The sequence below is a fragment of the Brachycentrus maculatus genome, unplaced genomic scaffold (assembly GCF_059751285.1).
Source record: "Brachycentrus maculatus isolate JH-2025_06_01 unplaced genomic scaffold, ASM5975128v1 h1tg000050l, whole genome shotgun sequence".
Taxonomy (NCBI): domain Eukaryota; kingdom Metazoa; phylum Arthropoda; class Insecta; order Trichoptera; family Brachycentridae; genus Brachycentrus; species Brachycentrus maculatus.
In genome coordinates, this window is record NW_028280804.1 from 954,795 (window position 1) to 978,691 (window position 23,897).

The 23,897-nt window shown below is 29.9% G+C and overlaps 1 protein-coding gene across 2 annotated transcripts in view; it reads left to right on the top strand.

The window, feature by feature from the left end:
• Positions 1–23,897, top strand: part of CDase (neutral ceramidase) — a 28,228-nt gene that overhangs the window by 1,472 nt on the left and 2,859 nt on the right. For both annotated transcript variants that reach the window (XM_088277798.1, XM_088277797.1), the window contains exons 2-9: positions 18,900–19,044; positions 19,936–20,079; positions 20,159–20,335; positions 20,803–20,930; positions 21,508–21,712; positions 22,162–22,371; positions 22,920–23,042; positions 23,148–23,351. In XM_088277798.1, the coding sequence (XP_088133924.1) occupies positions 18,919–19,044; positions 19,936–20,079; positions 20,159–20,335; positions 20,803–20,930; positions 21,508–21,712; positions 22,162–22,371; positions 22,920–23,042; positions 23,148–23,351 (1,317 nt within the window). In that variant the 5' untranslated portion in view covers positions 18,900–18,918. The remainder of the gene's footprint in view (positions 1–18,899; positions 19,045–19,935; positions 20,080–20,158; positions 20,336–20,802; positions 20,931–21,507; positions 21,713–22,161; positions 22,372–22,919; positions 23,043–23,147; positions 23,352–23,897) is intronic.

The following is a 23,897-nucleotide window of genomic DNA, read 5'->3' on the forward strand; positions in this document are numbered from 1 at the left end:
ATATATATATATATATATATATATATATATATATATATATATATATATATATATATATATTTAAATGTTATATATAAGCGTAAAACTTATAATCCATGAATATAATATTTATTATGTTCAAAATGCTTTTGTAATAGTGATTTTTTTCTAAATTATTAATCTTATTTCAAATTTCAGAATTTCGTTTCAAGACTATTACAATAATCTGCAAATATATTTTAAGTATTTAGTTATTTCATGATTGGAGGAAAAAAATATTTTATTCCTACATTACTGCATTACGAAATGACAATAAAACCTATTTCTTTTTAAAGTTTTTTTTTTATCTTAAATGTGAAAAATCAATCAACAAGTTTTATCATTGTATTTTAATATTTTCTGATATTTTAATATTGGACTGTTCTGTCCAATAATGATTCTATTTTCTTTGGCAATCGACAATGACACTTAAATTGGCTTTGTTATATTTTTATTCACGGTTGTGATTCACTAATCCTCGTATTTAAAAAAATGTTTCTGCATGAATGATTTAGGTTTAGATCTGAGAATTATCTACCACAATGATGACTTATTTCTGCCGTGTGGCTTTTTTGTGCCTGTCCAATTATGTTTAATGTAAAAAAAATTGTTTTCTTTAATGATCAAAATTTTGTATCATATTATGGATATTTATTATATAGGAACGTGGCATTATTTCATTACCAGTGTTAATTAAAAAAATATTGTACATAAATAGTAAGAAAGGTCTTTACTTTGATGTTCAGTTGGCTCAGATTATAATTCGTGTATAATTATAACGAATTTGTGAGTGAATTATGTGACTATTATTTTGATCGTCTTTGAATTTACAAAGGGCACTTGTTTCACCTTACAATGAAATGTAGAATTCAATGACCTAATGACATCACCCAAGGCCACATAAATTGTATTGTACAATACATGTCGTTTCAGCTTTTAATTATTTTTTTAAAACTATAGAGATAAATTAAAACAAATAAAATTCAATAAATTTTAATATAATTAATATTTGAAGCACCAACTAAAAAAGTAGGGTGATTTGGGTTGGGTTGGGTGAGCAAATTTAGAAGCTTGCTTTGAGACCATTCGATATTATAATTAAATTATGATTAAATACAAAATCAAGTAATTTCAAACGAAGTTAATTTATTTTATATAAAAAAATATTTATAAATATGTTTCCATCAAAAATTTAAAAACGTTATTTTTGTGTTTACACTTATTTCAATAAGTGAAGCAAATTTTATAGCATGTTATTTTATTGTAGAAATATATTCAAACGTTGGGTTATGAACGTTTATTCGAGTTACGAACAAAAATTGCGACGAAACGTCTCTACAAATATGATTTCGAGTTACGATCAGTGAGTCATTTACTTCGCGGACTGAAATCTCAAGGACATAATATATTAACTGGTAATTATGTAAAAGAGTTAGGACAATTCATAATAAATAATAATTTAGAAAAAACAGATTAATGAAAGTATAAAAAAAAACAAATCTCATTGGACAGATTTTGAGTGACAATTAGCTGAACTAGAAACACCAAATTTCTGAATTCCGGAGCTGATTAATCCATTTACATGGTTTCTTATCGGAAAACGGCTTAAATCAATTGAATTCGTTACTCGAGGTGCCATTGATATATCATATTTCTTCATGATAAACTGTTTTACGAATTAAATTTTTATTATTGCCTCATTACACATTTATCGCTTTTAGCTATTGGCTGGGCAAAAATATGACCGTGACATTCTTTGTCATCCTCCACATTGAGGAAAAAGGAGATATTATATTGTATTTTAATCATAAATAATAAAAAAATCTAAATTAAAATTAAAAATCTAAATCTAAATTAGTTTAAAAAGTAATGTCTAATGTGTAAAATAGGAAATTAAAACTTTAAAATATCGCATAAAATGGCAAGAGTCATAATGAGTTTTCATTAAATAATTGTAACAAATAAACACGAATTGATTGTACAAATGAAGATGGAAAAAATTGATAATATGAATTCATGGGAAAAAACTTTCTATCAAAAAAATCTGTATCAAAATTCAGAACCTGAGTCCTCTGTGTCCGGTCAGATGCTTTATTCACTAAGCAACGCCGTCATTTATCTAGACTAAACCAAGAAATTTAAGAAAACCGAATGTCAAAGTCAATTTTACCACCGTTAATTAGCAAAAAAAATGTGCGTAAAAACGTAATTCTTTGTATACGAAACGCGATTTTCGCTGGCTACCGATTAAATTGGTGTGTAATAATTATGACGACGACATTAAAAATATGGTTGAAAAATAAAATGGCGACAGGAAACATTGCACGCGACCTTGAACCAGTTATTAATGTGTAATGTAATTAGTAAATAGTCTTCTTAATGTTGAGAATTGTAATTATGTGCTTAAATTAATATTACATTTAGAGGTACTTCATGCTTTGTCTTCTACATATTTCTTAGTTAATTTAAGAGGATATTTGAAAAAAAACAATAAGGATAATGCCATTGACAAGTTAAACTTTGAATAATATTTTTCAGATTGATCAAACTTGTGTTATCGGATTAGATCGGAATATTAATAATACATACACACGTATGCACGCACTACTACTACTATTAAAAAACCCATTTTTCCAATGATATTGATATTTACAGTAAAATAAACTTTGATAATTAAATTAGATTCATGATCTGATTATGCATATGTTTTTAAAATCTATTTAGTAATTTTTTTGTCTGCTTACGTGGTGTAATGGTTAGCGTGTTTGCTACCGTGCTGGAGGTCACGGGTTCGATTCCCAGGGCGGGGTTGAAAATAAATATCAGCGATCTTACCCTGTAATATTTATTTAATATTACCCTGAAGCGCAGGAGTGATCACCTTGCTTTAATATAAGTAACGATCAAGTATTACTGCGTCAATACGATGCAGTGCCCTATGCACCATTGGGTGCGGATAAGGGTTACAATAAGAATAATAATTTTATAAATGTGATGTTCCCTTGGGACGGGAAAACTCAGTGAAGGCACATTATCGTAATCTGTAATTTGTAATTACGTATATGTATGATGATAAAAAATAAACAAAATAATGTCATTGGTGTGTATAGAGTTTATGGTAAAATAAATAACCTCCGTAAAAATGATGTCCTGGTTTCGTTTCATACATACTGTAATGAAATTATTTAAACAGGATTTTGTCCTTGATGAAAAAATTGCTATAAAGATTTACTTTCGCTCAGTAAAGTTGCATAACAAGCTGCATCTGCGCATACCAGTCTATTCTGCGAAGGAAGATATTTCAAGTTTTGTGCATACAGTTAACACGTTGAATGTTTTTGCGTGCAATTTAAATTTTACATGTATTCGAGAAAATTAAAAGCGAAATTTTTCAATTTTGTTTAATGTCACTCAGGATTTCAAACTTGTGTATAATACAAGTACGAGGAGAAAAAAACTGTTGAAATGTACCCCCTACAACAATATCCCAAATAACAGATAAGAGCCACGAGCTTCAAAGGGCGTAATCTTTTTACCATTAAAATTTTGTCAAGATTAGATTATCCACCATTTTGATTATTGCAAAGAGATAACCTTATGTTGCATTCATTTGTATTGCGTTCACACTTTGACTGACTTGTCTGACCACCGGTGGCCGACACAGGACATTCCAATTGCGCCTTGTCGGCCACTGGTAGCGGACAAGGCATTCCAGTTGCGCCTTGTCGACTACCGGTAGCTGACAAGGCATTCCAATTGCGCCTTGTCGGCCACTGGGAGCTGACAAGGCATTCCAATTGCGCCTTGTCGGCCACTGGTAGCTGACAAGGCATTCCAATTGCGCCTTGTCGACCACCGGTAGCTGACGAGGCATTCTAATTGCGCCTTGTCGCCCACCGGTGGGTGACAATGCAATCAAAGTGTTAAGAACGCGATGCAAATGTATGCCGCATAGGTGGCTGACACAAGACATTTCAATTGCGCTTTGCCGGCCACCGATGGCTGACACTATATACATTTTTTACTACATTTTTTGAGCTGTCAGACATGCGCACTATTTGTTTAAAGTGACACGATCCCGCGCTCAAATCGACAAGGTGGTTGACACAGCGCCATCTTCTGAGTTCTTCTAATTGAGCCGTGAGGGTTACCCGTGTATGACACTTAAAAATCCTCAATAATTTGATATTAAATTGTATCAAAATAAACACAATTATTTTATGAAATAAAACAATAACACACAATTTTTTTAAAACATTTAATGCAAATACTGTTGGCAGTGAAAGTGTTAAAAAAAGGTCCCTGATAACGAGTTTATATTCATGACCTATATTAGGTACAATTTACACTTTAGCATGTGCAAGTATGTATCGTATACATAATACATATTTATGAATACCTACCAAACTAGGTAGAGTTGTAATATTTATTCAATAATGAGAACACTCAGCGTAATGCATTATATAGGGTGTGATTTTAGAGGCATCCAAATTCAAATTTCCCGCAATAAATCGATGGTGGCACGCGCCGTGTGACATGTTGCGCCATCTTGTTGAAACCACAGCTCTGTCACATCAATGCCATTCATCTGAGGTACTAAGACGTCAGTAATCATGGTTCTGTAGCGTTCTCCATTGACCGTAACATTCTGGCCGGCATCGTCTTTTGTTGCCGATCAACGATTAAATTTTATTGAACCTTTATTACTAAATAAATAAATTTAAAAAAAAAGAAATATTTTAAAAATAAAACATGAAAAATGCACTGGTTTTATTTTTACAAATATTTACAGGAATAAAGTATAAAAAATTTGTGTCCAAAGTAAAAATCCTTAAATTTTGATCTTCAAATTCCACGATTTTTTTAAAGCCCCGTGTATTTTTTTCCAAAACATACCACATACATAAGTCATAAGTATATACATATAATATTCCCGATGAGTAATTTCTATTTCTCATTTTAGGACATGGGATTAGGGTTAACAAGACTGGATAACAAATAATAAAGTAACAAAAAAGATTTTTTTTAATACTAATAAGTGTAAATTTTTTTGGTGTTTTTTTTTATTTTTTGCTTAGTTAATTAGTTACAATATTTTTTATTTTTTGCTAAAAAGTATACATATTTTTTCTTTTATTATATAGGTGGCGCAAAATTAATCATCCTATCGGAAGATGTTATAATTTTTGCAAATGGCGTCGTGCGTTAATCATATTTGAAATTTGTGAAGGAGACAGAATTTTTTCCAGAATTCGCTTACCAATTCAATAGTAATTACTACACTAAATACTAATAATTTCATTGGACAAGTCAATTATAAATTCGTTACGATTATCTAAGTATCTTTTAATTTATAGAAGGAGTATAATTTTACAGCAACGCAAACCAGAATCAGATTTAACACGGTATAAGACGCACAACTAGACCAAGGCATACTAGTTAGTCGGATACCACTTACCGTACAATATTGCTATTAACTACGAGTAAATGGTCAAAACATCATGTGTCTTGAAAAAAGCAAACAAATCTTAAAACTTGCATTACAACAGAACGCTAACAGTAATTATGAGAATAAACAAACCAAGGCTTCATATTATTTTTTTGACATCTCATCAAAGATGAAGAATATGGAAGTCTGGGCATTTACTGAATTATTTTAGCTTATTTAAGCTTTTAGTTTGATCAGTTAATTTATTTACAACATTTTGAGTGTGTCCAAATACTTGTTCACAATTCTGGATTAACTTCAATTATAGGAGTTATTTTTCATATTATTTTTTGACATCTCATCAAACCATCTGACCAATAGATGTCTCTAGTGAAGTTCTATGTAGAGATTTAAGAACAATGTTTCAAAATTGTTTCATATATATATATATATATATATATATATATAACGTGGTAATATTTTTCTTTTGTAAATTGCGTGTAAATAATATGTAAAGTGGGTGTATAATAATAAAATAAACAATGTGTTGCTTTGTAATTAAAGTTTATTCTTAATTTATCTTTATAATAATTTTTATATCTATCTATCTATCTATCTATCTGATTCTGACAGTTAATAATATTATCGGAAGTCTTTTGTTTTATTCTGAGCGACGCATGCGGCATCTGGTGGTAGAACTGTTTTATGTAGGTACTTTTTGTAAGTACTTAATAAAATGTATAGGTAGGTACCTAGTTATTTTATTACATCTCCCCCCTTGGGGATGAAAATTCATGGTAAAATTTTCATAAAAAAACTCCGGATCATCTTCTTGTAGTGAAGGGACTAGTATAAGTTTAGTGATATGATAAAGTTTTTCTTTCTTTCTTTTTTTTTCTTTTTTCCCTTCTTTTTTTTCTTTCTTTTTTTTGTATTTTTTTTTTCTTCTTGACCCTTTTAAAGTAGACACAGTTTTTCTCAATCCATTTGTTTTTTTTCTTTTGAATTCCTTCATTTTTATTCAGATCTCTTAAAGTATCTTCTAATATAACCAAATGTACAACTTTTAATTGTTCATCTGCATTTTCATTCGATTCTAAAACTGGATTCCTGCTTAGACAATCTACTTCTAAATTCTTCTTTCCTGGAGTATATTTTATTTTATCTTTCGTAGAAGTTTTTTCTACTTTATTTTTATTTTCATTTTTCAAGCACTGTTTCTGTGTTATTTGTATGTCTTTATTTTTATTCTGATCTTTTAAATTATCTTCTAATTTAACCAAATTTACAACTTTTAATTGTTCATCTGCATTTTCATTCGAGTTTAATACTGAATTCCTGCTAAGACAATCTACTTCTAAATTCTTCTTTCCTGGAGAATATTTTATTTTATCTTTTGTAGAAGTTTTTTCTACTTTATTTTTATTTTCATTTTTCAAGCACTGTTTCTGTGTTATTTGTATGTCTTTATTTTTATTTTGATCTTTTAAATTATCTTCTAATTTAACCAAATTTACAACTTTTAATTGTTCATCTGCATTTTCATTCGATTTTAATACTGGATTCCTGCTTAGACAATCTACTTCTAAATTCTTCTTTCCTGGAGTATATTTTATTTTGTCTTTCGTAGAAGTTTTTTCTACTTTATTTTTATTTTCATTTTTCAAGCACTGTTTCTGTGTTATTTGTATGTCTTCATTTTTATTATTAATCTTATCATCCTCCTTTGTTTTAAACCAGCACGTTGCTTCAGGGTGATATCGAGTTCCCTTATTTAAATTTTCACAAATCTTACATGGACTTTTATCTTTAATTTTATCACTAGTTCTTAGATTTCCACGTCTTCTTTGATTATCTTCTAATCGTTTTCTTTGATCATCTTCTAATTTTTCTCTCTCACTCCGAACATATTGTAGTAATTGTTTTAATACATCCAATGTTTCATAATCCATTTCCAATTAACGAAATTGTCGTTTTATAACGTGGTAATATTTTTCTTTTGTAAATTGCGTGTAAATAATATGTAAAGTGGGTGTATAATAATAAAATAAACAATGTGTTGCTTTGTAATTAAAGTTTATTCTTAATTTATCTTTATAATAATTTTTATATCTATCTATCTATCTATCTATCTGATTCTGACAGTTAATAATATTATCGGAAGTCTTTTGTTTTATTCTGAGCGACGCATGCGGCATCTGGTGGTAGAACTGTTTTATGTAGGTACTTTTTGTAAGTACTTAATAAAATGTATAGGTAGGTACCTAGTTATTTTATTACATATATATATATATATATATATATATATATATATATATATATATATGTATATATATATATATATATATATATATATATATATATATATATATATATATATATATATATATATATATATATATATTTATATATATATATATATATATATATATATATATATATATATATATATATATATATATATATATATATATATATATATATATATATATATATATATATATATATATGTATATATACATATAAATATATATATTTATATATATATATATATATAAATATATATATTTATATGTATATATATATATATATATATATATATATATATATATATATATATATATATATATATATATATATATATATATTTATATATATATATAGAACTTCCACGTGTGTAAACCAGAATTTGATCACTTAAACCAGCCTATGACGGTCGTCAGCCCCGTAAATGCCCAGACTTCCTTCTTCATCTTTGATGAGATGTCAAAAAATAATATGAAAAATAACTCCTATAATTGGAGATAATCCAGATTTGTGAACAAGTATTTGGACACACTCAAAATGTTGTAACCAAGGCTTCATCTTCACCAAGGCAGTGCCGGACTTACATGGGTCACTGGCTGGAGCGCCCAGGTACATATTTGCTTGCACACCCTAGATCTAGATTATCCCTCCTTTTCGCAACACAGATTAAAATAAAATTTCTTATTTTTTAAAATTAGATAAAACAAAAATTTACTTAATTATCTACAGACTTTGTACATAATAAGCAAGGTAAATTAATAATACAACTCCTATCTATAAAAAAGGCATTTGCTTCCAAGGATGGGGAGAATTATATGCTCGTTTTAATTTACAAAGTGTGTATTTCTGTCTCTTCTCAGTAAGTGTCGGAGTGGTAGATCCCTCCTTGGTTGGTTTGACATCAGGGTATTATCATTTGAGTGTTTTTATCGTATAAATCTACCATTTCTATGAATTGCAGCGATATTTCGGACGCACACCGTGTTCAAAGCTTGAACTCAATGCGCTTCTTAAGATTTAATTGATTAAGAATTACTAAATTTGGGGTTAAACTTAGCACTACTGGTCTCACTCTCATTAGCTAAAAAATACTAGCTCTCCCGAAGCTAGCATTTTCAGTTAAATCTACCTCATTATCTCCTCGTTCTGCACGTGTCCACATTCGCTCGACAAGAGAAGATAGCCGCCGTGGCGTAATTGGGTAGACGCTCGACTGTAAAACTGGCGTCGCTGGCTCGATTCCCACCAATTTCAAAATTAATTCAAGAATGATTCATTTTCAATTGCTCTGGGTGTTTTTAATATATTTTCAAATTTACTTTCCCTATCCTACCCGCAGACAAGCCTCCTCCTCTACTGCTCGGGAGTAATATAGGATTTTAAATACTATGTATATCATTGACGAGCCGTGATTTATTAAATAAAGATGCTTTGCATATATGTAGGTATAACACAGTCAGTTTTGTTTTCATTGATTTATTTAAAACGTTGTAAGATGTTAATGTAAAACAAAAAATATAATTTTTATAATCAAAGGTACTTAAAATGACATTGTAAAATATTTTTTGTATTTTAGTAATAATAAATAATAAAACTTTGAAACAAATTATTCGTTTCAATTCTTATCATAATCTTTCGCATAGTAAATTTCATGACTAATAAGAAAATGAATAAAAAATAAGTAAAAGGCCGTTAGAAGAAATACATATATGGTACGTACATTAGATGAGCGTTTCTCAATCAATGAGCCGTGACCTGTTACCGGGTACCCAAAGAATAGTAGCAGATTGTATTTTAAAAAAAAAACCTTTTTTTTAACATGCAAGTAGAGAAAAATATAATATAATTCCAAAGCAGGCGTTTCAACACTAGTTTCATTGAATACAATTATTTTGAAAAACCGAATGATGAATTTTTAAGTTGATAATTAACAGCTTTACACTTTTTGATAATTGATATTTCTTATATTACAAAAAAATATAAATTTACGGTTCACCATTCTGGCAGTTATTTAGCACAAAATATTTTTATTTTATCAAAATTTCTAGTCCGGTATTTGCAAGTTATATAGAAATTTAAAAACCCTTTTTTGAAATTACACATACGAAGCTTTTTTAACAAAATTTTGCTCGTTGCTCGAACATTTATCTCATTGTTATGTATATTAAATGCGATAACAATCACCAAACCAATACCTGCCTTTTCCACTGATAATAATTCTTGATAGTACTTAAGTTATTTTAGTATTATCGTGTAATTATTATTAAGATATCCATGTATTGCTGTGATTTCTGTTTTGTGTTTCAACGCCAAACATAGAGTAAGTTCACACGATTATTATACATATTATATTTAGGCAATATATATCATAAATGAACATGGCCTACATACTTATATAGAAATAGTACAACACTAAACCTACATACATATGTAGAAACGTACTTTTGTAATCTGGTAATAATTGGAAGATAAATGATAAGCCGTTGAGGTAGCAGCATACAAAAAATCGGTTATTACAAAAGACAATCCAGAAGTATTATATTTATGTTGGTAAATAAAAAAACACTTTCTGCCCTGTAGCGGGTAAATATTAAGTTAAAAATATGCCGCCTTTGCTGGGATATAGTACATTTTCTGGGCATTCCGAAAACATGCACAACTGAAAATTAACGATTTTTGATATTTGACGTTGTTGAAAGGAGTGAGCGATATATTTTAAGAAAAAGTGGTGTCTAATTTTGCTTTTTAATAGAAAAAATATTCAAATATAAATATTCTCCGTGGTGTAATGGTTTGCGTGTTTAGCTACCGTGCTGGAGGTACCGGGTTCGATTCCTAGGGGGGGGGGAATATAAATGTTAGTGATTTTACACTCTAATATTTTATTTATTTAATTACCCTGGACTGGTCCTTGTGTAGTGAATGGCATGAAATTGAAACGTTTTTGTAAATCATTAAAACGCAAATATTTCTTTAAAAAATATGACGCGAAATGCATCGAAACAAGTCTCACAATATATTTTAAGAAAAAGTGGTGTTTACAATGTAAAAATTAAATAAAAAAATAATTGAATACATCTGGAAGAAGATTTAACTTTTTTATATATAATTCAACAATAAAGAAGCACAATAGTATCACGATTGCCATATCAGTCGCTATCAATATTTATATTAAAAATCAATAATGCTACAATATTCAACTATCATTTCATTGTTGTTGTTATTGCTGATAGGAGGTTGGGTAAGTCATTTTATTTACTGTGTATTGTACGAGCATATTGAATTAGTTCGAAGGTTTTGTTGAATTATATTAGTGACGAAAAAAAAATCAATTCATCTGGATGAGAATATACACGTCACGTTTTTGTAATTCCGGTTTTAGGTATACATACCTGCATAGTTTTTTTTTAAATATATATTTGTTAGTTGCCTTAGAAAATTTTCCTTGCCAAGGATTTATAGCATGTTTAGTTTATATCCATCAATCAAGATCCGTCACATTTAGATCTCTCCCTTTCAAAAATGGGACATTCCCACATAATATGAGAGACATCTTGTGATATCCATCACATTCACAAGAGAATTTTGTCCGATTTTAAGAGGTATTCAAGTGAAACGTATACAAAGAGGTATACACATACATAGTTACAATGATATTTATGTGAAAAAATATTTAAAAAGCTTAGTAAAATTGGTTTTTCAGGGTGATTTGTAGGCTTCCCAGATTACTGAAATGTTCAACCGGGACACCGTAATGCCCCCAGCGTACAGTAAAGCCAAATAAATGAAAGTAACTATCGTAAATAATCCATCACAGCTGATTATTTTTAAACTTTGTCATCTATAATAAAGTTTCATTTTTACCGGGAAGTAACTGGGATAGCGGGATTTTGTCTGAAACAACGAACGAACAAACAAACAACGTGCTCATGATTTTTCTAGATAGGATTTGTGAATCTTCCTTTTCTTTATAAGCCCTCTAACCTCCACTGCTGGATATAGGCCTCTTCCCTTTGTTTCCATATCCTCCGGTTGTTTGCTGCTTGCAGCCAGTTTTTACCCCCCACAGCAACAATATCGTCAGGATTTGTGAACATGTAATACAAAGGATTATATTGAATTTTTACGTAAATATATAATGATGGAAGTAATTTTACTTGGTATGGATGAATCGTGTGAATAATTAATTGTCATTCTTGTTATTTTATTGATATGGGCAATCTGAATGTAATTGAAAATGCGTAAGAAAATGATTTAAATTGATAACATCAGTAATATCGTCACATGATAAAAACAACAATTACAATTTATACTAATCTTTTTAATATCGAAATATTATAAAAATATGTTATAATTACAAATAATGAAAATACATACCTAGTTTTTTTTTCATTTATTTATTTGGCAGTCACCCAGTGAAAGGATGTTTCTGCCAGTGTCAAACATTATTTTTATTTACAAAAAAAAATATATAGAAAATAATAATAACAATTAATAAAAAAATTCAGAGTTTAAATGCGTTTAGCTTTATCATTTTAGAAATTATGCCCGCAATTCTAGAATTAGGTTCAGAAAGAAGGTTGGATACTTGGGTGGGGAGTTGGATTCCTGCCCGTGTTTACATACCTAGTTTATGTGCCCGTGTTTACATACCTTGATTTGTCATTTGAACTATGGCGCTGCAGTGTTGTATTTAGCAATATCGACGGGAAAGGTAATTTCTACCCGTTCCATCGATTGATGCTTAAGGACGGGAAGGGTATTTTTACCTTATGTGCCGGCCTCATTTCAAAGGTAGAAAAGAAGGAATTATCCAATCTCTTTGTTACAGTCTTAACTATGTATATATGTAATTATCAAATCCCGTCGCCAGCGGTCCGCAGGCGTAAAAAATACCCGTTCAAAATATGTTAGTATACATAAATGTACATAATACTAATATGTAATATAAATGTAATATCAGCATACTTAATTTTTTTAATTAAGTATAATGTACATAATTTGAAGGCACATTAATTTATGTATTATTAGTTAATCCAACATGTCGAGTATGTACACAAGAATAAACAAATGTTGTTATGTATAAAACGACATGTGTCCCCTTTATTTGTTTTCAAATTTTAATATGAAATAATCCCCCCGACTTAATTACCCCCGACTGCCAATAATATCCCTAATTTCGTTTTAATTTACTTTGCTAATAAACTTAATTATAAAACACTTAAAAAAAGCGTTGGCATAAAACGCAACAAGGGTATCTGACCAGTGATGGGATTAAAAATTTTCAAGAACCGGTTCAGGTACTACCCCCCCACCCCCCTATAAAAAAATAGTTTTTACATTTATTCTTTTATTTGTTTTTTATTCTGTACATAAACAGAACATTCACGTAACAACTGAGAATGCTCCAAATGCTGAAGCGTATATCTTTCACTTTATTCTTTTGACTAAATGCAATGACTTAACTGAATTTTCGCACTATTTTTTTTTTCATCTTTCCAATATTTTTTTCTCTTCGTGAGGCTCAAATATTTTTACAACGTGGCGGACCCAGTAGACCGAGCGTGCTCCGATACATGATCTCAATCAGAATATTGTGTGACAACAAAGGGTTAAGGACCGGTTCGGCGAACTCTAAAAATCTTAGGCACCGGTTCTAGCGAACCGGTGCTAACCTGCTGAATCCCACCACTGTATTTGACCATAACCATAAATTGTTTAAATGGGAGTCGCACGAGGCCGCAATAAAGATGTGTGCAGATACATAAAGATAAATATGTCAACCAATATGACCTTTATGTCCCTCGGTCAAGTAACTCGAGAGGTCTTTATAACCAACGTAAACAATGAAACGTCTTGTGAGTTATTATTATTATTATCGCTGCTTAGAAACGATGTAATGTGAAAAACATTAATTTCACAGATATTATTTATACAATACAGTGAAACCTCTGCCTATCCTTCCTGGAATAATCGTTTTCCCGGATGTGTCGTTTATTTCTTCTACCCCGAATTCTTTTCAAACAAAAATAGATCGCATCGATTGTTTCTCTATCACCATTTTACCGCATTCATAGTTTGAATTACTTTGCATATTTGTCTGTGTTTTTTATATTCTTCTCAATTTTGTTACATTCAATAATATTCCAACGTGTGGGATAGAAAGTACCGAAATCAAACTGATTATGCCGGTAATGATGGAACCCAAAATAATAGTGAAAAAAGCTATATAGTAATTGCTGTTTTATTGTATGTGAAATCCTTTTACATTATTTTTTGGCATTTCAAAAAAAGACGTAGAATAATATGGAAGTCTGGGCATTTACAGGGCTCACAACCGTCATGGGCTTGATTAATTAAGTGATCACTTTACACACGTGTAACATTCACCAATTCTACCCATGATTGACAACCACAATACTCCAATTTTTTAAACTTCTAGATATATTGATCAAACTCGTAAGACAGTATGTGCGAGTTCATAACAGCCATCGTTCAATTCCCTCATTCCAACATAGATGCACACTCAAAAATGGCAAAATTTCGTTTTAATTTAATTTTTTTATTGAATCGGTGATATTGTGTTTTCTGATTAATCAAATTAATTAATCGACCGGTTATCAAATGTATTGTTGTATTTTTCAGTTAATATATCGCTCACTCTCTTCAACAACGTCATATATCAAAAATCGTAAATTCTCAGTTGTTTTCGGAATGCCCAGAAAATTTACTATATACCAGAAAAAGCGGCATATATTTAACTTAATATTTACCCGCTACAGGGCAGAAAGTGTTGTTTTGCATTTTGAAGAAAAGGTATTGTTCAATATTTTTTTTGAAAATACTAAATATTTTTCTAATGGAGAAAAAACATTCAGATGTTACCTAAAAAGATCTGTTGCACAGTAAAAACTTCAATAAGTGGCTTGATATTAATTTTAAATAAATTTTATTATATTTTTTTAAAAACATTTTAAAAACGATATCCTGAAATGTTTTTTGATATATGGCGTTGTTGAAAGGAATAAGTGATGTATTATAATTTGGTTGGTTGAAAGATATTGCTTTTTAGCAAAAAGTCTGCCAATGTACTTTTTTATTTTTTGTACATTAAGTTTAAATAAATAAATAAATAAATACAGCAAACATTTATGTACATAGAGTATAATGTATAGAGCGTTATTACCACAAATTTGTAATTCTAGGGCGCTTCAATTACCTATGTATAAGTACAAAAGAATTGTGGAATGAAAAATATTAAAAATGTGCCTTTTATTATTTTTATTTCTTTTCCATTTAACCAGATAGCCACAGCAACCCGTGGCCGGATACGATAGTATGTATTGAATATTTTTTTAGTGAAAATCACTTACATTTATATAATAAAATAACAACTATAGGTATAGTTTTTTCCTGACATTTTATCTGACCAATTACCGGGTTTTATCGTTTCTTATATTTGTTCCCGCCCAAGAACTCGAATCTGGGACCTCCAGTCCTGTTTTAGATTATTGGCTTACCTTTAAGCTAAGCTCAAGTAAATTATTATATGTAGGAATTAAAAAAAATGTCTCATAATTTTTCAGGAAATCTGAAAATCGATTGGCGACAATGGAAAACACCGAACAGTGATGTTAGTATAATATTTTGAATAAACAATTGGATCGATTGGCTCCATGACGACATTGTACGCAATAGTAGAAGTTGGTAGAAGAAAGTGAAACTTATTTACTGTTATTTCCATCTTCACTGAAAATTGGTGCAATTCTCTAATCCTTACTTACGAATTTAAAAAAAAATTGAGTCAATAAATTTTCGTTCACAAATGCTAGAAATGCTTTAACCTTACATTTTTTTAATATTCTCAAGATTATTAATATTTAAAGCATTTACTTTGTGGTTAGTCATTTTTACTTATTTATTTTTTACAAAAATGTTAATAACATTAGTATGTAACCACTCACCGAGATTTTTATGTCTACCGGTTTCGAGACGTACCCGTCTCTTTGTCAGGACAATCACTACCACAGCATGCAAACAATACCACCCTTCACCACCATAGCACCATTTACACACTTAAAACTACACAAAATGTTTAAGACGTGCGATTTTTGGTCGACTCGAAGACCAACATGCACTAAATGATTCAGCATAAACATGCGTTACGAGCCGAGATTAAACATGCACTATTTTTTTTTTATTGAAACATTTTTTTGTTTTATTGATTTTCTTCATTAATTGATTGTTCGTGTTCCCGCTGAAAAAAATAATGTACAGCTCTTATCCCCTCTACATCCTTTAATATCCTTAGAACACAACTCTAAAATTTAGACGTATGTAGCTTCACATTCGGTGTTTGAAAATAATGTGGAATGCATCGAAACACGTGTCACAATGGATTTTAAGAAAAAGTGTCATTTACCGTAAATTTGAAATAAAAAATATTGATTCTTATTACTCTTCAAACCCCTTACTCCGCAACCGATGGTGCATAGGGCACTGCATCATATAAACGCAGTGTTATCTTGATCGTTAACGCATGAAGGAAATGTGATCAGCCCTCAGCTTCAGGTACCAGTCCAGGGTATAATTGAATAAATATTACTGTGAAAAATCACTTATATTTATTTGACCCTCCACCCCCTGGAAATCGAACCCGGGGCCTACAGTAGGGTAGCCGAGCGTGCTGACCATTATTACACCACGGAGGCGGACAAAACTTAACTTTTAACTTTTATTACTCTAGGGTTACATTAACAAATATAATTCCTAAATTTTATAGAATAGTCCCCCGTATGTAAATACGATAACATATTGGTAGTACCTACATACGTAGTTATTGTTCCATCATTGGTATTCATAGCGGAAGTTCGCACAAACAAAATTATTCCAGCAGAGGTCCACTTCTTCCATTTTATTGGCTATTATCCATTACAAACACTTCATAATGTCTACTCCATTTTTAAACTGTGTCAATGAAATTTGCTCACAGCTAAAGACAACAAGCAAACACCCTGTATATTATATTACTATTACATAAATAAAGAGATAAATTAAAAAATTAAATAAAATATTTCCCCAAAAAAACAGTTGAAGTTGTATTTGTAACAGTTGAATTATTCCAGAAATTGAAATACGTTTTTTGTTTGTTTAAAAACATAATAATATTTTAAGTTCGTTGCAACTATGAATTGTATTGTTTTAGAAAGAAAAATAAAAAGAAGAAAAAGAAAAGAAATATAGCACGCTCGAAATGAATATGCTTATTTCTAGCAGAGAACGTACACGCACGCTACTAAATAGCAATTTCTTAATAATAATAGCATGCTTTTGTGTTAATAATGAGCATGTGTATGTGTACCTTTACCCTCCAAGACGTATACAAACATATATATTTTTGAAAAATTATATATTTTTCGAAAGAGTACTTTTTTGCTGTTTTCCAATCGCTGTCTAGGAAAAATGATACTGATAAGTCGTCTTTGAATATAATTTTTCAAAAAATATAATAAATATTTAACGAAAGCGATTTACTTGGACACTATTATTATCTGTAAATTTTCATAATAATTAATAGATTTATGTGAAAGTTTTGGAAGAAAAAGTTTTTTCGTTGTTTTTGATTTGTTGATTATTGCACACACCTGACATCAAAAGGTTCTAAATTTAAATCCTCGTGCAGGCGATCAATTTTCCATGGAGATTTGACGAATTAATTTTGCTATGATTATTCTCGTTTTATTTGTATTAATCGTAAACTGGTCCTAGTTTGAATGCTGTTCGTACGTAAATGTAAAAAGTACGTGTTCGTAAACCGGACTTATCCATTATGCAATCGCTGACCGCTATATTGTTGATGTGATGTAATAAAATTAATCTACGATCAGATGTTGATTGGCACCATTTTTGAGAATTTGTTTTCATCTGTGTACCAACTAATGACATTGAACTTTGGGCCGCGCTGGACAGCGGTGGTTTAATTAAGTCATTTTGCACCGAAATAATACGTAGGATTTTTCTGATCCGAACAAATACGAAATATATATGTGTATATATATATATATATATATATATATATATATATATATATATATATATATGTATATATATATATATATATATATATATATATATATATATATATATATACATATATATTTATATATATAAATATATATATATATATATATATATATATATATATATATATATATATATATATATATATATATATATATATATATACATATACATAAATTATATCAATTTTTTTATTTTCAGAATTTCATTTATTTATTAAATCAATACGTATACACAGGACTTTTTAAACAAAAAAGATCCCTGAACTCATTTCATGTCAATCTTTTTACTAAAACAAATTTTATTCAAATATCATTGAAATAAAATTTAGAGCTACTTTTCCTATCATTTTGACGAATTGTATAAATATAGATAGCCCTCCGTATACATATATAGATACATACTATATACATACATATATACATTCATACTATACATTCATGAGATATGAATTTTTTCGGGGAGACCCCCACAAGAGACCTAAGAATATGGAAGTCTTGTCGGTGGAGGTATTTATTTTTACGTTTTTTTTTTTAATTATTATTTTTATCTATTTTAACATAATATAACACATTTATAACACACAGAAAAATATTAAAACAAATTGTAATTTTTTATATTTATCTTTCTTGATTTTTTTCTTGACCTATTAATTTTTTTGGCTTCAAATAAAATTAAAAATGGAAAGAACTATGTATTGAAGTGAACTTCAATATTTATTGTTCACTTTTAAGACCATCAACCCTTCGTTGTGGGTGAAGCGGGTACCATAGTCATGCATAAGAGGATTTTTATACTTTTTATAAGTTTGTTCAACTATAACATCCATCCACAATATTCACCTACTGGAAGTGCCTTAATATGGTTATATGTATAGCAATTTTATATTATCTCTTTCATTATTTATAAACATATATAACCAGATTTAAAATGGATTCTACAAACGAAGAGTAGATAATATTTATAATCTGTTTAGGCAGGATAAAGAATAACTTATACAAAATTACCCGCAAAGTATAAATAATGAATATTCTGATTTTTAAAGAGGATTTATTGTTTTTTTCAGGACAATTAGTGAGATAATTATGAAAACAACACGGGTAGCTGTGCTGTTTCTATCAGCGTTATGCTTCGTGGGAGGTGCCCTAGCCGAATATAATGTCGGAGTTGGAATAGCGGACATCACAGGACCCTCTGTTGAAGTTAATTTTGTGAGTATTGATCAACATAAAGAAGTAAACGATTAAAATCAAATTTAAATTATTGCAATATTACATTAAACACAATTGGACAAATTCTGTCAAATGAAATAAACACAATGTCACAAAATAAAAATGAATTTTAATTACCATTTTAATTTCGTTATTCACTGATAATGTAATTTGGGAAACTCTCTTGGGATTCTCAATTGTAGTAGTGAGGAAAAAAACACTATTGAGCATATTCTCAATTTACTGTGATTAGATCAACCGGAAAGCGATTTTGGATGTTTTTATATCTAAAATCGCTAAAATAGTAAAAGAAAATCAAAATCTTGCACATTTCTATAGTGATCAAATTATTGCCATGTCCTTTATGAAAAGAATTATGTTATCAAACATTTTTATTCTTATTTTAGTCGGTTATCCGGGAAATTTGGTTACCATCCATCCCAGTAAATCGAAGCGTGTTGCTACTGTTATCACAGTCTAAGGATTTTGTAGACATATGCACGCATTCACATTTTATCTTATATCGAAAACTCCTTACCAAAAAAAGCAGTCCTCACCCCCTGTATCTTGCCTCCCGGTCTTCTTCAATTGAAAATGATCATGTGTATTCTCTAGTAAATCATACTTATGCAAAAACCAATATCAACAGTTTTTTTAAAGATGAAGTAATTTTAGCATGGAGTTTATTTTAGTATGGAGTTTTTGTAACTAGCTCAAATTTTGACATGAATTGTGAATACGGATAACAGTTTGTATATATTCTTGAATTATTTTATGAATTTTCTACTTAAGCAAAAATATAGAAAACCTCATTTGTATCAATCCACATATATTTCTGATCACTGATACTGTATACTTTATTGGTATATTTTGTGTTTGATATCATTTTAGATGGGTTATGCCAATACAGAACAAAATGGACGAGGAATTCATTTGAGACAGTTTGCCCGAGCTTTCATATTTGACGATGGAAGCAAGAGGCTTGTATTCGTCAGCACGGATACCGGAATGATGAGTGTTGGAGTAAAAAATGAGGTAATTTTGGAGCAAGTAGCAAACATTTTTCTCTCAATATCTTCTTTGGTCTAGTATATTTTTAATAATTTCATTGCAGGTATTGCGACTGCTCAGTAAATCATACGGATCTCAGTATGATCATTCTAATGTGATAATAAGTGCGACTCACACGCACTCTGGACCAGGAGGATATAACTTTTACTTATTATATGACATTTCTATCCTAGGATTTGTGAAACAGACTGTTACTGTTCATGCGAAGGGCATTGCCAGGGTTAGTTACTATTTTAATACATTTTTATAACTGTTATGGTTGAGGTGCTAAATATTATTATGCTGTGTGTGAAATTGTTAAAGAAAAACACTTGTTTTTTACCACTTTACTTTATTTTACTATAACGACTAGTTTTGGAAGCTATGCTTCCATCTTCATGTTTAAATATAAACTGTTTATAGTGTTTTTTTATGCGGCCTATCCAATTTATTTATGATTCCCAGTGCTGGTGAAATCCTATATTTGTCAGTTTATTAAGTTTAGTTATTATGTTAGCCACTGAGACATCATTCTATCACTCAGAGACCCAAATAACAACTAAACTACTTATATTCACAAAGATGTTTCTTCACTGCTACTGGATACTATAAATTAATCAGATCTGCCATTCATTTGTCTACAAATCATTTGGGATATGTACTTATTTTTTGTTTTTTTTTTTATTGATGGTAATTACCCCATTCCAGAGTATCAAAATGGCTCATGAGTCATTACAACCAGGAAAACTATATTATAAGGAAGGGAGGGTCGCTAATGCAAATATTAATCGATCACCATCTTCTTACTTGCTTAATCCCCAGTCTGAGAGAGATAAGTAAGTAGTTTTTTGTGTGAAAATATTTTTATAAGTGAAAAAAGTTGTGATGGGTACAGGCGGACCTCAACTTTCGCACATGATTGGTTCCTGAAAATGTGTGCGAAAGTTAAATGTTCAAAAGTTGAGGGATGTTAAAAAATATATTAAAAAAACACCAAAAATTGTTCTTTAAAATTTACATTTATCTAAAATTACTAAGTACATATTGAATAAAAAATATTTTTTCTTTATAAACTTGTCATGAGTTAGTTGTATTTTACCATTTTGTTCTTTTACTAAATCAGTCTATGTCGCATGAATTTCTTATTTTTGTTTAAAATTAATCATGGCAGTTTAAGGTGAAGCTTCCTTTTTGTAATATTGTCAGGTTGGTAATTTTCATTATTTCTGTGGTTGGCAAATTATCAAAATAGTGTTGCCAGATTTGCAATTCTGTGGTCCTCCATATGCATTTATAAAGATATTCGTGTGTGCAGTGTATGCGTAGAATCGCATCACTCTGAATACTAAAGAGATAAATTTTAAAAAAATATTTGTAACAAAATTACAAGAAATATTTTATGCCAACTATCAGGTATCCGGATGGAGACACCGATAAAACAGTCAGTCAATTGAAGGTAATATCGACCAATGGCACCCTCCTTGGCGCTATCAACTGGTTTGCTGTGCATCCTACGAGCATGAATAATACCAACACCTTGGTGTCCTCCGATAACATGGGGTACGCATCAGTTCTTTTGGAAGAATCTATCAATCCACCCGGAACATTCCCAGGAAAGGTCAGTAGTATTTTTACTCTTTTAAATTATGAAATCAGAATCAAAAACTAAATTCCAAATCCAAAGGTGAAAGGCGCTAGTACCATCTAAATAAGTAAATACTACTTACTTAATTATTTTATTACATACATGCATTTTAAGAAATTGTCAGTCTATTTTTTTTTATAACTTGCCTTTACAAATTCGTTACTGTGTTATTTTTTTAATTGATTACCTTTTACAAAGAAAAATGAAATTTTTTATGTTTACAATTACCTTTTACAAAGAAAAATTAATTTTTTTTATGTATACAAATACAGTAAAGTTATTCACCGATTTCAAATTTCGACATAACGTATTTGAATATGTGCTATTTTTTATATGCTCTTTTCCATTTAACCAGAATGTGGCAGAGCAACACGTAGCCAGGCACGGCTAGTATTTAATAAAATTATTTTTCCCATTTTCAGGGTAAATTTGTCGGCGCCTTCGCATCTTCCAATCTTGGAGACATTTCACCAAATATCATGGGCGCGAAGTGCGAGTTTACGAGAGTTCCATGTGATGTCCATTCCAGTCGGTGCGCTAACAGAGATGAGAAATGTTTTGCTTCTGGCCCGGGTGCCGATATGTTTGAAAGCACTAAAATAATTGCCCAACGACTGCAAAGTGAAGGATTGGTAAGCTATATGTCACTATATGACCAAAAAAAACATGTAAAAACTAATGCTGTTTCTGTAATTCATATTTTTATCAACAAAATAACAAAAGCGGTGATCAAAATTGGAAAATATGTTGTAATCCATTTAAAATAAATAATTAAACTAAATAAATTACATTTTATGAAAAAGTTCAATGATTTTTTTCTCTTTTTTTTAATTATCAAAAGTTTTTAATGTAAAATCTTTAATAGGCCAGAGTCTCAAAATATTTTTCGAATCATGGCAAAATTAGAATTATATTTGTTCAAACCAATAAGCTGTTACTATAAATCCTATTGTTCTTCTGTAAACTTTGTGTAATATGTATACACAAATTTATTGTTTGGAATTTTACACATCTTTTCGAGTTGAGAATATTATTAAAGACACCTAACATTATCAAAGCTCTGATATGGATGATATGTTAGTGATTATGCTTTTCAAAACAAGAAATGCATTCCCAACGAGTCATTACTGGCTCCTACTGAAGTAATAAATTTTAATAATATTATTTCATAATGTTTTAGCGACTTCTCCAAACTGCCAATGGTCAAGAAATAACAGGACCTATAAAATTAGCTCATCAGTTCTTAGACATGCCTGAAACTGATGTACCTAACTACAATATTGACACTGGATTATTTGATGAGGTATTTTAATATACATTCAGATATTTTCAAACCACAATTTTTATATGTATACTTAAAAAAAGTATTCTTAATACTATCACTAAGTCTTTGTTATTTGATTTTTAGAATACGAAGGTCCACGGTTGTTCACCTTCAATGGGCTATAGTTTTGCAGCGGGAACAACTGATGGCCCGGGAGCATTTAATTTCAGCCAGGGTACTACCACTGGCAACCCCCTGTGGGACGCCGTTCGGAACTTGCTGGCTGAGCCTACCGAGGAAGACATTAAGTGTCAACATCCTAAGCCTATTCTTCTTGCCTGTGGAAGAGTAAGTTGGTATTTACAATATGTTTCTTAAAATTGTTTTACATGGAGATATTATTTTTATCCTTCTCACACTTATTGGCACTACTAATATCATATGTAATATTATATATATTTGTGGTCAGCTCAGGAGTCGGAACAATCGGCAGGTATGTATGAGGAGATTTATGAATGAAGAAGAGGCAAAGATTGTTTGCAAAGACAGATTGGTTTGGGTTCTATTTTTCTTACCCCTGTGGTGAAGCGGTGTGATGCTTAGTTAGTTAGATAAATTGAAATTTGAGTACCTATTCCATTTTTGTGCCATAAAAATACATTTTAATTATTACTTTGTCTTATCTGGTTGAGTGAACACAGGCACACTCTTTTGGCTCTTCTTTTTCTAACTTTTGAAAAATAAGAAATATGTTTATAGTTTCAAATTAAGGGAATATTTACTAGTACAATAAAAATATAAAACTTTTCATATGGTTTATAAATCAATATTCACTGAACCGATTTTCTTAATGACCAGAGTCAGAGCTTCTTTCTGTAAAATAAAATTTTATTT